Genomic DNA, 13,297 nt, shown 5'->3' with positions numbered 1-13,297 from the left:
GGACGTCACTGCGGAAGCGCGCGCAGTTTATTTTGGGCGCTCGATGTGGCTGGGATAGTTTGCGGGCTGCGCAGCATGTTCACCGTTAAAAGGAGCACTGCTTATAATTACGGCACCGTCCGCCAGTTTGCATCGGCTCGGGCACCAGTGCAATTGTTATTACCGCCCCCCCCCCCCATTGAATCATGCAATATCTTACTGTAGCCGACGGAAAGAAGTCAGTGACCCCGGGGCCGCCTGGACAGACTGGAGGTGGAGGGCCCTTCTTCTGTGACTGAGGTTAGTGAAACTTTGCTATCACCTCATGTTCGAATGGTCGTGGTCAGTGGGAGAAAGAGCCTGTGCACGCTAAGTTAAGATGCTGGCTGAGCCCCCACCCACACGTGCAGCTCTTCCGCCGTACCTCGGTTATCTCTCCTCGGAGCCTTGGGAGAGGCCGTGGGTCTCTGAAGCGACTGGAAAGATTTTTTTATTGCTTGGTAAAGGAGCCCCCCCACCCACCCCCTCATTGGGCCTCCTTGTAGTTGTTTGTTCCAAGCGTCACGCTCTGCCCCACAAGTAGAGGAAAAGAGATTAGAGGCAGCACATGAAGGCCACGGTGGATCTTTCACTTATTCAGAGGCACTTAGATTGCCCGGGTCAGGGCAGCTAGCACAGCAAACCCCACTCCCTTAGTGAACCAATATTTATTAGCGCTTCTTGTTAAATTGAATAAACTGTGCCGTGTTTATTCACAACGTCAAATTAAATGCCACGGATTACTTTCGAAATATTAGGGCATCTTAAACTGCAGAGAACTTCAACCATTTTAAACTCATGAAAACATACCTGAGAGCTTACCCAGTTCTGTGTGTTAAGTGTGGATCATCTCAATCAGGCGCCTACCACTCTACTCTAGACTTATTCCGAGTTTGCCTGTGCCCCTGTCACTCACACAGTATGTCTCTGCTTTGGTTTTCAGTTGCGTTATAGCTCAGGTCACTGGCAGCAGTTGAGTGAGACTGCGAGTCATTCAGCTGATTATAAAGACATTTTGAAACACTTCCAAGCTGCTTTATCTAATTTCTGTAATTTTAGCTAGAGTCTGATCAATGGAAGTCGTTTACATTTCTTACGTTTTGCAGCAGTTAACTTCGTTTCTCGTTCCTCAAATGTGTGCAATTTCTGATATTATTGTTTCCCTCCTCTTCATTGCTTAATTTTGCTCACGAGACAGTGTCACTCATAGTCATTGAAATGTCACTCATAATTACTCTAAAATTATTAAAATGTCACACATAGCAATCTGAAACCTTGGCAGCTATGTCTATAAACCAGCAAAAAAACAGCAGCCACCCCGGTCTCTTTAAATATTGCATTTAAGAAACCTATGTCTGGACCCGATCATCTCGAATTGACCTGGTACGCGTCCGGCAGTAGTTTATGGCGTTTTATACACCTAGCATGGCCGCCCATTGAGGTGCGCGAATCGTCTTGGACGCCTGGGTACACGCCCACTTTCACCGGTGACGCATCATTGATGCCGGAAAAACTAGGACTCACGGGCGGAAGTGGACTTTTGAAGGCGGAAGTTCCTGAATTTTTTTCCGACCTTCTTTGAGATCACCATGAATCGTCTTCTGTTGCTGCTGCTGTGTCTGGCTCTATTTGGTAAGTGACAAGCGGCACGTTACAGATGGTGAGGCTTGTTTTCTCCAATGACTTGAATGGGTCGTCTCGAAACTGAATAATTACCTCCCATGCTTAAAATATACAGCAGATCTAAAGAGTATTCTCTCTTGACACCAGACGAATGATGCCTTCCAGTAGCCCTCAACCCATGATGCCTTTCTCAAACTTTGTGATGCTCTGGCCTCAGGAGCCTCCTCTCCATATAGCTCAGATGCCTGATATCAGGAATGCAAGTAGACCTGAACTTGGGAGAGCGAGGGGGCGCAGAGCCGACCCTTGCTTCAGTAGCGTCCTGGGCAGAAATACTTTTGCCGCACTCGCGACTGCGGGTGAATAAAGTGAGGCGGCAACCCCTTTTCACAAGCCAGTCTCATGGCTCGCTACATCAAAGCAGCAACTTGCGTCTGAAGTCACCTGAATCGCCTACAAGGTAGATTCCTCAGGCTGGTTCCAAGTTGTGTGTTGGGGGTGTTGTGTGTGTCGGCAGGGGTTTGGAGACAGATGGGAGCACAAGGTAGTGGGGCTGATAGGGCGCTGAAACGGCGGCTGTGGGAAGTTAAAGCGATTGAAACTTCTTTAAATGAAATCACTGTAGCCAAGTAAGTGGAATGTTGCTGTTTGCAGGACCTTTATGCAGACAGTTCTGTTCACTCCTCTGAGTATTGGTGCCCTGGGACTGTTTCATTGGAAAGGTATCTTTTCTTACGAAAAGCGATACACAAGGGGCATAACAAGCAAAATTCTCACAAAAGTGGGGACAAGGAGCGCTTGAAGGCCCAGCTTATATATTCCTAAATAACTCTAATTTACTGAGTTGAGTATGAAGTTCCTATACCAAAATCACTGCACACCAATCTACACTTTACAGCCACACACCCAGGCTTCATATATCTCATGATGGCATACCAAAGAGATCTAAGGTAAAGAGCTCCCTTGTAGGCGCCTGTTGGGCATTGCAGCGCAGCCCGACGTAGAGCTCGCCCAATGGTGAGGACACTTGCTCTTAAAGAGTCACGCTCCCAGTGACTCATTGAGACTTGACTGACCTGGTCACCATGCTCTGTTTATTCTCGGTATAGGAATTGCATAACAAAGAAATGCTTGCAGGACACACAATGGGTGTGGGGGGGATCTGCCAAGTAGCATAATAAAGTGCTCCCACATATGTTGATGAGTAGACTTATATGAACCCCATTAACAGTACTGCGATAAAGACATTTTATTCTGGGAGGCTTCTATCTGCTGTCACAAAATGTGGGCAGTTCACCAGTAGCACAAAAGGAAGGGGTATCCAAAGACCATATTAATTAGGATACCTGGTCGTAATGTAAAAATATGCATGTATTGGTATACATATAGCACATGCCTAAAGGAGGAGCAGCAGAGCGTTGTACATTATAGGAGTAAATGTAAGACAATGCAAGATTGTATACATCATGTGGTGTAGTGTAGTGTAGTTCCTATATTCCCAATAGGCCCTGCGCATTGGAATAATATATCCTGTAGATTAGACGTAGGACTGAGGTCGACTAGGTCTCTACTGAATATACTAAACGTAATTGTGTGTGCCAGCTAGCTCAGAGGTCACTAGAAACTTTCTCAAATTCACAAGAAGGGATTAGTCTCTGACAACCGCATAAACGTGACAACTTTGTTTCCCCAAGATAAAACAAATCTTCAGTCGTGGAAACAATAGATAGATATTTCACTCAGTCAATCGTGCATGCTTCGTTTCACTAGAGGTGCAGAGAAATAGATAGACGGGCGTTTTCAATAAAAAGATTTATTGAACAGTCTTCTTTCTCAAGCATAAGAAATTAACTGCTACAATCGTAACACAGTTTGTAAAATATAATGCGTACAGTATAAATAGTAGAATAAAATAATACTGTAAGAGCATTGTATGGTTCCTAAACCATAGAAAAATACGTACATAAATAACACAGGCTAAAAAGTACTCAACTGGTGCTTCTAAAATACGCTTACCCCGGTGTACCTAACCTAAGCTTAGTACAAGGGAAGAAGTAAGTGAGGTGTAGCATAAATGTAGTATTCTTTTGCCAAGAATCTTCCCAAGATTTCTCTAAGGGTCTAATCAGCTCCGTACCTTAGTTTAGAATGGAGAAGGCTGGTCTTGGGACTAAATTTCCCAACAACCCGCAAGGGTAGCTTGGAAACACTGGAGCTGGATTTCTCGGCAGGAGCAAAAGACAGCGTCTCTCTCAGTGCGTCTGCTGGAGGGTCGGCTTCCTTCGGCACTTGCTGTAGCAGGCTGCGTCGGGCAAGTAGATAGTCGAACTGCTCCAAACCACTGTGTTTTTGCGTGTGGGCATATTTATACCTTGAAGGTGCCTGGTTTGACGTATGGGTGGACATAACGTCATCAAAGAGTCTCAGTTCTTTGAAAACTCTATGAGTTCTTGAATAAATCAGTGCTCAAGCAAGGGGGAAGTCCCTGACTGCTGAAGGCGGGTTTTTCCAAGAAATCGTTGTGGATTTTCGGAACTAGTGGAAGTAGCCTGCCGTATTTGGACTGCATGAGCTATGCCTAAATATGGTTATGATTTCTATGATGCCTATATAAGGATATAGTGATTGATACCTATATAAGGGCATGATTCAGGAAACCTACAATATGGTCCTAAAATAATACATAACAGTGGAGGCTAAAATCTAAATGCATTTAGACTCATGTCTTACACATTAACATTTTAGGCACAGTGAGATTAAGTGATTTGCCCAAAACTACACAATTTTCAGTCAAGTGTCAGACTGGATTCAAACCTCAGTCCCCAGATTGACAGCTTAGCTACTAGAACACTCCTTCCTTAGTTCATGTTATAAAATTTTTTTTTTTAAAGTTTAGCAGTTCAGAATATATTTGAAAATGCTTAATATATTGGCCTTCATCAAACTTTGTTGATCACTCATATTCTGTTGATAGTGTACTATAGCCAATGTTCCTCATGCTATCTACTGAGAAGATTGAATGCAAATTATGTTGGTATGTAGATATTATACATGGACAGCACCTTTATTAAACTGTCTTTTGCTTAAGTTTCAGGTTTGTCTAGTCGCATATCACAATGAGTTAAAGCTATGTTTCTATTTAGAAGGCAGGGATACAGTACGAGTGACTGTGTAATATCATCCAATATTCCCAATGAGCAAGACTGATGACACCATAAAACACAAGGCCAAGTGGTTGTTTAAGGTCACCAGAGGCCCAGTGTGGCAATATAGGACTGTTCTACACGTGGATTGGATTATCTTGTATTGCATGTTTATTTTGAGGTAGTTGGGTTGAAAAAGCTGTTTTCTTCAAAGTGCTGCTAACAATGGGCAATGAACAGAATGAGAATGTTTGTTTTGTTTACGTGTCACAAAATAATTCTTTATAAAACAATGGGTGATGATGAGGTCAGGAAATGTATGCAGTATCTGCCGAGTTCACTACATAATTATGGATTTACTGAGTTTAACACATAATTTCCAGAATATGCATATTTCACAAAAATATTGTTTGTAGCTAAGATTGATGGAAATAATACCGCCAGAGAATTTAACACATATTTAACATTTTCTTGTTGCATATTTTGTCTAACCTTGAGCTTAATTTAGTCTTCAGTGCTGCATAATCCTACTAGCCCGGACAGTGGTAAAACTATGCAAAGTGGTTTAGGGGCTATCTAAAAGACAAACTCCTTATTTCACAGGCAACCATTAAATATTTTCAAATTTTCACGGTTGCTTGTGATATGAGGTTTTATAGCACTGCCTTTTCTGCAATGTAAGCACCAACACAATTTTTACTTGACCTTTGACACAGTTTCTTTCTTTCTAAATGAAAGAGGGTTGGACAAAATTACTGAGATTTTAATGTGCACATGCTTCATCGTAAATTCATCATTGGAAGTAGTGTTTGCAGTCAGTCAGTCACACAGCTTTATTCGATCTTTTGTAAATAGACCATAAAAGCACAACAGCTCATATAAAAGAATTCCAAGTTATTAAATACATATTTACATTGGTTAAACTAAGTATTACATTGAACCAGGGGTGTGGCATTCCAATAGCCTGACACCCAGGACATATTGCATGGGGTCAAGGGTAACACGTTTTCATATTTATTTTGCACTTGGGGCAAGTAGGCCCTCTCTGCTGCATCACAAACCCTTCGCCTGCCAGTCTACTATACCACCTGGATCTTGGAAGGGCATTGGCTGCAGTTAAGGTAGCGTGTATCCATATTTAAATGCTGTGCAAACTTGTTTTTATGTGTTTTTTAAAGCAACGTCTTTATTATTATGATGATGAGCACTTCAGGGAAATGTAAACACTGACTGCACTTCTGACATTGGTTCCAGTATAAAAATATGTACACACTTTTTGCAAAATTTACCAATATGAGGCTACATATAAGGCACCCCGTATGCCCTCTGATTAGATGCAAAGATTTGCAGGAGCTTGAAAGCAAGATTGGTGATTCTTTGCTTTCAAAAGGAAATGTTCACAAAAAAATGCACCTAGGAAAAAAATATTTTGCTAAACTACTGTGAAATTCTTTGGCACCATTTCTTTGAAGGACCATTTAGTAAAAATTTGTTGATACAGGCTTGTATTTCCAAACATATTCATAATGGAAAATCAGTGCAACCACTTTCAACAAGATTACGGGAAACACAAATATAAACCAGCATTGGCAAAGCCAATAGGACTGACAATTGTGGTCAGCCTTTTAGTTTTTGTCAAAGCATTTTTAGTTTTGACTTGCTTATTGTAAAACTTTAAATATGCTGGAGCTGCTGGACCCTCCCCATTATAACAGACATTGGCAAAAAAAGTTTTGGTCTGAAAATGTACTCCTTGCCACAAGAGTGTGCTGATGTGCTCTGTGTGAAGGAGAAAAATGCTTCGCTCACAGTGAAGCTAGACAGAGAGAGAGAGAATTTTAATAAGAACAAAATGTCTTCTTTAACGCTAGACCTAATTAGGGGCCCAAGTCTTAAAGAAAGTCACAAAAGTGCACCATGGTATATGTCCTCGCAATAGTGCAGATTTATGGCTTTCATTAATTTACAGTAGGCCAGGAAATGGTCCTCATAGAAAACATCTGTGAACTACATTTTAACAAATATGCATGTGTAGATTTCCCCATACGAAAGTCTGCTGAACATGTACAAATTCACCAGCTTCTTTTTTACCACAACCATGAAATAAGTTTTACGTCTCCCTTGTCAGGAGTAAATTTATTAACTATCTCAGTATGAGAAAAGGTTAAAGAAGACCCCTATAACATGCAAATTAGTAGGCCTGCACAGACCCAAAAGGGCATTCCAACCCTAAAACTATTGCTTACCGCCACCTCCAGCCCCAGTATGGAGATCTGCGGGAAGGTGGCAAAATCAGTGAATTGCTAGTATTAAAACCATACTGTAACATGAACCCTGACATAATCAGAGAGGCTATTATCAAAGTTTTGTAATGAGATTTGGGCCATACTTTTTCACCACACTACGTGGCACCAAAGGGACAGGTAGATTTGTTTACAGGACAAATAGATTTATGAAGCACCTGTGAGCAGGAGAGAATGCAGTGGCATATGGAGAGGGTAACTACATGAGTAGAGGGCAGGATCAATAGTCTTGAGGCCCAGGTGATGGTCTATGGCCAATGCAATAGTCAAAATATACTGTAGCTCATAGTATGAAAAGAATGGCCCTGGGCAGAAAAACAAAAGGTGAAGACAAAACATGTAAAATTTGAACTTTTCTCTGGGAACCAAGCTTTAACATCCACTCTTCATGTAGAAATTGAAAAGAGGGGAGTCACCTGGACTGTGTCTGAGCAACAGGTGTGTTAAACCACAGGACTACAATTATCAGTTTAAAGTTTTTCTTTTCTTTAAATTTTTCAAAAATCTATATTGCACAGATATGCACAGCAGGTTACAAGAGTGCACTATATCAAGACATATGCGAGCATTCAGTATTATGCAGCAGAGGTTACCTCATACACGTAACGCATGATATTGATACAAAGAAGAAAACGCTGTGGCAAGACTGGGGGAGTAGTGTGAGCTATGAGAAGAGGCCCATTCAATGAAGGAGAGAAGCTAGTGGAGCAGAAGGGAGAGTGAGCGGGGAGCCAGCAACTCACTGACCAGGTGGGGGTCGCAGGATGCTGAGAGTTATGACTTAAGCGGTAAGACACCAGTAGACCACATATGTCAATTGGGCGGGATTTGGCCGGCATTAGGTCCCAGAATTCGGACAGGAGTGACTGACACGGCGTAGCGTCCTCAAGCCAAGTGTCAACCTTAGGTACAAGCCTGCGACCCCAGCACATGGAGACCCTACGCCTCGCAAGAACAAGAAGCATTGCAGTCAGGTGGCGTGTTTCATCTGGGCAAAATTTCATGATGCCTAAAAGGAAAAGCAGAGGGTCAGGCTGGACCAGTGATGAGGTGATCTCAGAAGTAGCGGCACACACCTCGCGCTATTATGTGGAGATCTAAGGACACTACCAAGCGAGGTGGGAGAAGTCTGCCGCAGGAGCAGAACATCGCAGACATCTATCATTGGGGATAAGTTCAATCTTGTGCAGCTGAGCAGGAGTACAGTAAAGCCCATGCAAACACTTAAACTGGATGAGGCGCAGGCGGTAATTTGGGGATAGGTGTTTAATCTGATTGCAACAATAAAGCCAGTCTTCTTGAGAGAATTCGACACCGAGGTCCTCACACCACACTACTCGCGCCCGGTCTGTAGAAATGGGAGATGCTGCCAGTGTAAGGGCGTAAATCTTAGTGACCAACGTTCGGGGGGGGTGTAAAGGAAGTCAAGAGTGACCATCGAGGAAGGGGGCTGGGAAAATGAGGGATGAAGCTCCCTGCAAATAGGCCTTAGTTGATAGTAGAGCAGAGTGTCAATGGGGCCGGAGTCAACAGCAAGAGAGAAGAATGTGTCCCCAGGGTAGAGGTCCGACACTGGAAAGCCCCAAGCGGGTTGCGTGTTTAACCATCCCAGATGATTGAAGGGGGGCAAAAGCTGTATGATGAGCAATAGGCATGGCATCCGCGAAGAGCATGCTGGACCCGGAGAGTTTACTGAGCCCATCCCAGGCCCAGCGCAGAGTCTCCACTGTGTCAATCTCGGTGCGTGGGAGTTTTGCCGGGGAGAACAAGGCGGTTGTGAGCGGCCATGGGCCAGCAAGTTCGGCTTCCACTGCGACATGTGCTGAAAAGGAGTGGGGCAGAGCCAACATTTGAGAAAACTGGCCTGGGCGCTAAGGGCATAACGTTTAATTATCGGTTTGAAGTTGGCAATGGGTAGTAGAAGGCGAAGTAGGTACCAACTGACTTTCACAAGTATATCAAGCCCGTATGTTTTTAAATTCAGCCTTTGGAATAAATATATGTCTCTGACCGGTTTTCGTCCTCCGCTTGGAACAGAAACTGCTCTTCTTGCCTTAGTCGATGAATCTAAGAAAATTCTCGACCAAGGAGGAGCAGTAGCCATCATCCTCCTTAATCTTAGCTCTGCAATTGATACGGTAACTCTGAAATACTTCTCAGCCGAATTAGTAATATCGGGGTGTCAGGTGGAGCCATCGCCTGGCTCTGATAATACTTAACAGGTAGAACATTCCAGGTTTATGCAGGAGAAACAACTTCTAGGAGTCTATCACCCAGTTGTGGAGTGCTCCAAGGCTCGCCACTGAGACCCACTCTATTTAAAAAAAAAAAATGTAATTCAGCATTTCAATATTGCAGAATACACACAACACAAATGAGTCATTGCAATGACATTGCATGAAATAGAACTGTCCCCAACAGACCCTCTTACTGTATAGATAAGAAAAAAAAATACAATAACGAAATGGCACATCTTCATGAATTCAGCTACGATTCTGATTTGCATTTATACGTTCACTCCCCCTTTACTTACATAATTTAGAAAAGAGACGGAGACGATGATCAATCTTTTAGCAGCATTCTATCCCTCCCCCTGTTCACTCTGCAACAGTAAATATTCTCGCAAGGGAGTCCAAATGTCCGTAGGACGGGAGGTCGTTGGTAATTCCTCGGCATATAGTTCAAGCTGCTCACGACAGTAGACCATATCTTGTATCCATTTGGCAGTAATCGGGCAGTGACGACTATCCCAAGTGAGCAAAACTCTCCTCCTTGACAATAACAATGCAACCCGTACAAAATGTCCCACATTTGCCTTCAAATTAGACACGTATTCCAGCAGACATATAAGGAGCGTACAGTCGATCGTCCTGCCAGTCATTGTATATATAAGCGAAACCGTCTCCTCCCCATATTGGCTCACCAGCCTACACTGCCACGCGAGGTGAAGGAAGTCGGCCCACTCTGCCCACAGCGTTTGCAACAGTCTGACTCTGAGCCCCATCCTGTGCAACTTCTTGGGTGTGTGGTAAACCTGATGTAGAAACTTCACATGAATTATATGTAAGTTGCAATTCGATGTCAATCACCCCGTCAACATGCACATCTGCACCCACATCGCCTCTGTAATCGGGGATCAAGGACATTGTTCCATCGTTCCAGACTTGTATCCCCCTGATGTATCGTTTGCTCCTGCACTGCCTTATACAACCTAGTCAACAATTTTTTCCTCGATGTAGCAACTATAACTAACTGCAATGACTTCAATGTCGCTGGTTCCTCTGGGAAGCTAGTGTAGTGATCACGTACAGCCCTGCAAAGTCTATAGCAGCAGTATTTAAAAAGTAGTGTGGGATTTTGTATGTAGTCTAGATCTGTACTCGTGATATATTTCCCAACTATGTACAGGTCACTTAAATGTGTTATCCCTGCCTCCCTAAGATCTGCAACTGGGCCTCGCTCCCCGGCCACCGACAGTGCAGCATGCCTTTCAATAGTCAGTGCAGGAGCACTAAGAGGTAGCTTATGAGCCCGCCTCCCAATTTCCTGCCTCGCCGAGACAGTGGTGTCAATCGTGTTGATTTCCGACTTGGCCGTCCGCCTATTAGTGTGGGTGATAGTGCTTTTTAAGTGTACGGGATAGGCATCCCCCTCCTCCATGGCCACATGTGGAATGAAAGCGTGAGGTTGAAACCAAAAGTACGCATGTTGAGCTTGGCCACACAAGTAGTAGACGTAAAAATCCAGTGCATCAAACCCTCCCCTCGCAAACGGCAGAGTCAATGTATACCAGCCTATCCTCGGCGACTTTGCACCCCAAACCAAGCACCACAGGGACTGCACTATCTTAAATAATTGCTTAGTCAGGAGAACAGGGATATTACTAAACAAATATAGAAACTGAGGGGGATGACCTTTTTTATCACCGCAAGAGCAATATTACAATATTATAAAATAAAACTGTTAAAGCATTGTATGGTTTCTAAACCATATATGAATACGTACATAAATAACAATGGCTAAAAAGTACTCAACTGGTGCTTCTAAAATACGCCTACCCCAAATGTACCTAACCTAAGTCTAGTACGAGGGAAGAAGTAAGTGTGGTGTAGCATAGGTTTTAATTTTCTTTGCCAAGAATCTATTCAAGATTTCTCTTATGGTCATCAGCTCCATACCTTAGTTTAGAACAAAGGAGGTCTGGTATCTCTGTCTCGGGACTCGATTTCCCAACACCCTGCAAGGGGAGCTTGGAAACACTGGAGCTGGATTCTCAGCGAGAGAAAGGACAGCTTCTTGATCAGTGCGTCAGCTGGAGGGTCGGCTTCCTTTGGCACTTGCTGTAGCGAGCTGCGTCAGGCAAGTAGGTAGTCGAACTGCTCCAAACCACAGTGTGTTTGCTACGGCAAGTGAAGGAATATTTATACCTTGAAGGTGCCTAGTTTGATGTAAAGTCGGGCATAATAACGTCAGTAAAGAACCCCAAGGGAATGGTAGTTGTTTGTAAACTCCATGAGTTCTTGGACAAATCAATATTCAAGCAAGGGGATGTCCCTGACAGCTTAAACCGGGGTTCCAAGAAATCTTTGTGACTTTTCAGTATGGGTGGAGAAGCCATGCCTGTATTTGGACTGCATGCACTATGTCTAAATATGGGTATGATTTCTATGCCTATATTAATGGGCAATGTTAATTGTACCTATATTAGGGCATGAATCGGGAAAATTTGACTTGGATCCTAAAACGCCATACAACACTCCACTCCACTGTACTCTCCACAAGACTTTCCAACATACCACTCTACTATACTCTACAAGACACCACTCAAATTTATCGTACTTTACACGACTGTACGCTACGTCACTCCACTGTAATGCACTCCATGGGAGACTACTCTGCGAGATTCCACTTCACTTTGATACTTTACTTCACTTTACGCTATGCCATTCCACGACAATACACTTTACGACACTACACTGTCCAACACTCTGCTCCACTGCACTGTATGACACTACACATAACGGCACTACACTCCGCTACACAGGACTCTACTATCTGAAACACATTTTTATTACACATTTTTAAAAAAGTTAAAATTTAAATAAAAAAGCAAAGGTGCCAGGTTAGTTATAGTTGGGAAACTTTTTTTCTATACAAACCACACTTAAACTACACAAACATTAGAAATTCTATATTTTTAGGTATAACTTCCATTTATAATTTATGCACCATCTTCGCATTATTATGAGGAGCACACCTCTATACTGCTGAAACTAGTTTGATGTTACACACAAACAATTTTAACCCCTTTGCCGCAGCACAAATTTTGCCGCGTGGTGGGGGGTGTGCGCAACGCTTACGTGCTTGTGACGGAACCACGCCATCATGAGTCACAGGCGGCGTGTGCTCATGACAGCGTGGTTCTGCCATGGCCCCGCCCACTCATTAATTCACCCGCACAGGCGAAGAATGAATGCAGCGTGGGCGGAGCAGCAGCCGCATGACTGAACCACGCCGTCATGAGCACACGCCGCCTGTGGCTCATGACTGCGTGGTTCCGTCATGCGCATGCAAGGGGTTAAAAACATTTATTTTGGGTTTGCTGGAGGGATTTGAAGAGCGCAATAAAAGAAGTATTGGGACTAGGAAACTGGTAAATAAAAGATGTTCGGAATTTTCCTGAAGGCAATGGATTCTTCCATTGTTCTAAGAGCTAGGGGGGATTTCAGGCCATGGAATTGCTCCCTGTCTTCGAAACTGCAGGAGTAAGGAATGAAGATTCTAGTCTATAAAATCCAGTGAATAGAACTTTGGGATTTGAATACTGTGTTCTTTTCGTGTACCACTAAAGTTAATAAGGGGTTTGGACATAAAGGGGCCTGTTGAGCCTTTAGTCCATTAAGTTACTGGCCCTCTATTCAGGAGTCCTCTCTCTCCTTGCTACTGTCTTTGACTAGTTCCTCATATATGGCAGTTACCAACATTACCCAATTTTGGTAGCAGCACTCGCCTCTTTAGCCATTACTTACATTACACTGAATTGATTTTAAGACTGATCTCCTGGTGCATCTGACACTATGTCAACAGTTCTAATTGTGGATGTCAGCATGGCTCCGCGTTCGTTCCTCCTCTTTTTTTTTTTCTTTCTTTCGGTGCACCGCCTCCCACAATGATGCCATTTCCTTTGGATTCTCACTAATGGCATGTTCT

The 13,297-nt window shown here is 43.4% G+C and overlaps 1 protein-coding gene across 1 annotated transcript in view; it reads left to right on the top strand.

Annotated features, from left to right (window-relative positions):
- The first annotated feature begins 1,540 nt into the window (after nt 1–1,540).
- The window catches only part of LOC144791925 (uncharacterized), a 78,631-nt gene continuing 66,874 nt past the window's right edge, over nt 1,541–13,297 (top strand). Inside the window, exon 1 of the mRNA XM_078666736.1 lies at nt 1,541–1,650. Within this exon, the coding sequence (XP_078522862.1) occupies nt 1,608–1,650 (43 nt within the window). The 5' untranslated portion in view covers nt 1,541–1,607. The remainder of the gene's footprint in view (nt 1,651–13,297) is intronic.

Source organism: Lissotriton helveticus, chromosome 11, assembly GCF_964261635.1.
Source record: "Lissotriton helveticus chromosome 11, aLisHel1.1, whole genome shotgun sequence".
NCBI classification, from domain to species: Eukaryota; Metazoa; Chordata; class Amphibia; order Caudata; family Salamandridae; genus Lissotriton; species Lissotriton helveticus.
Note: the sequence above shows the minus strand (reverse complement) of the source record. Positions and strands in the feature narration are given on the sequence as shown.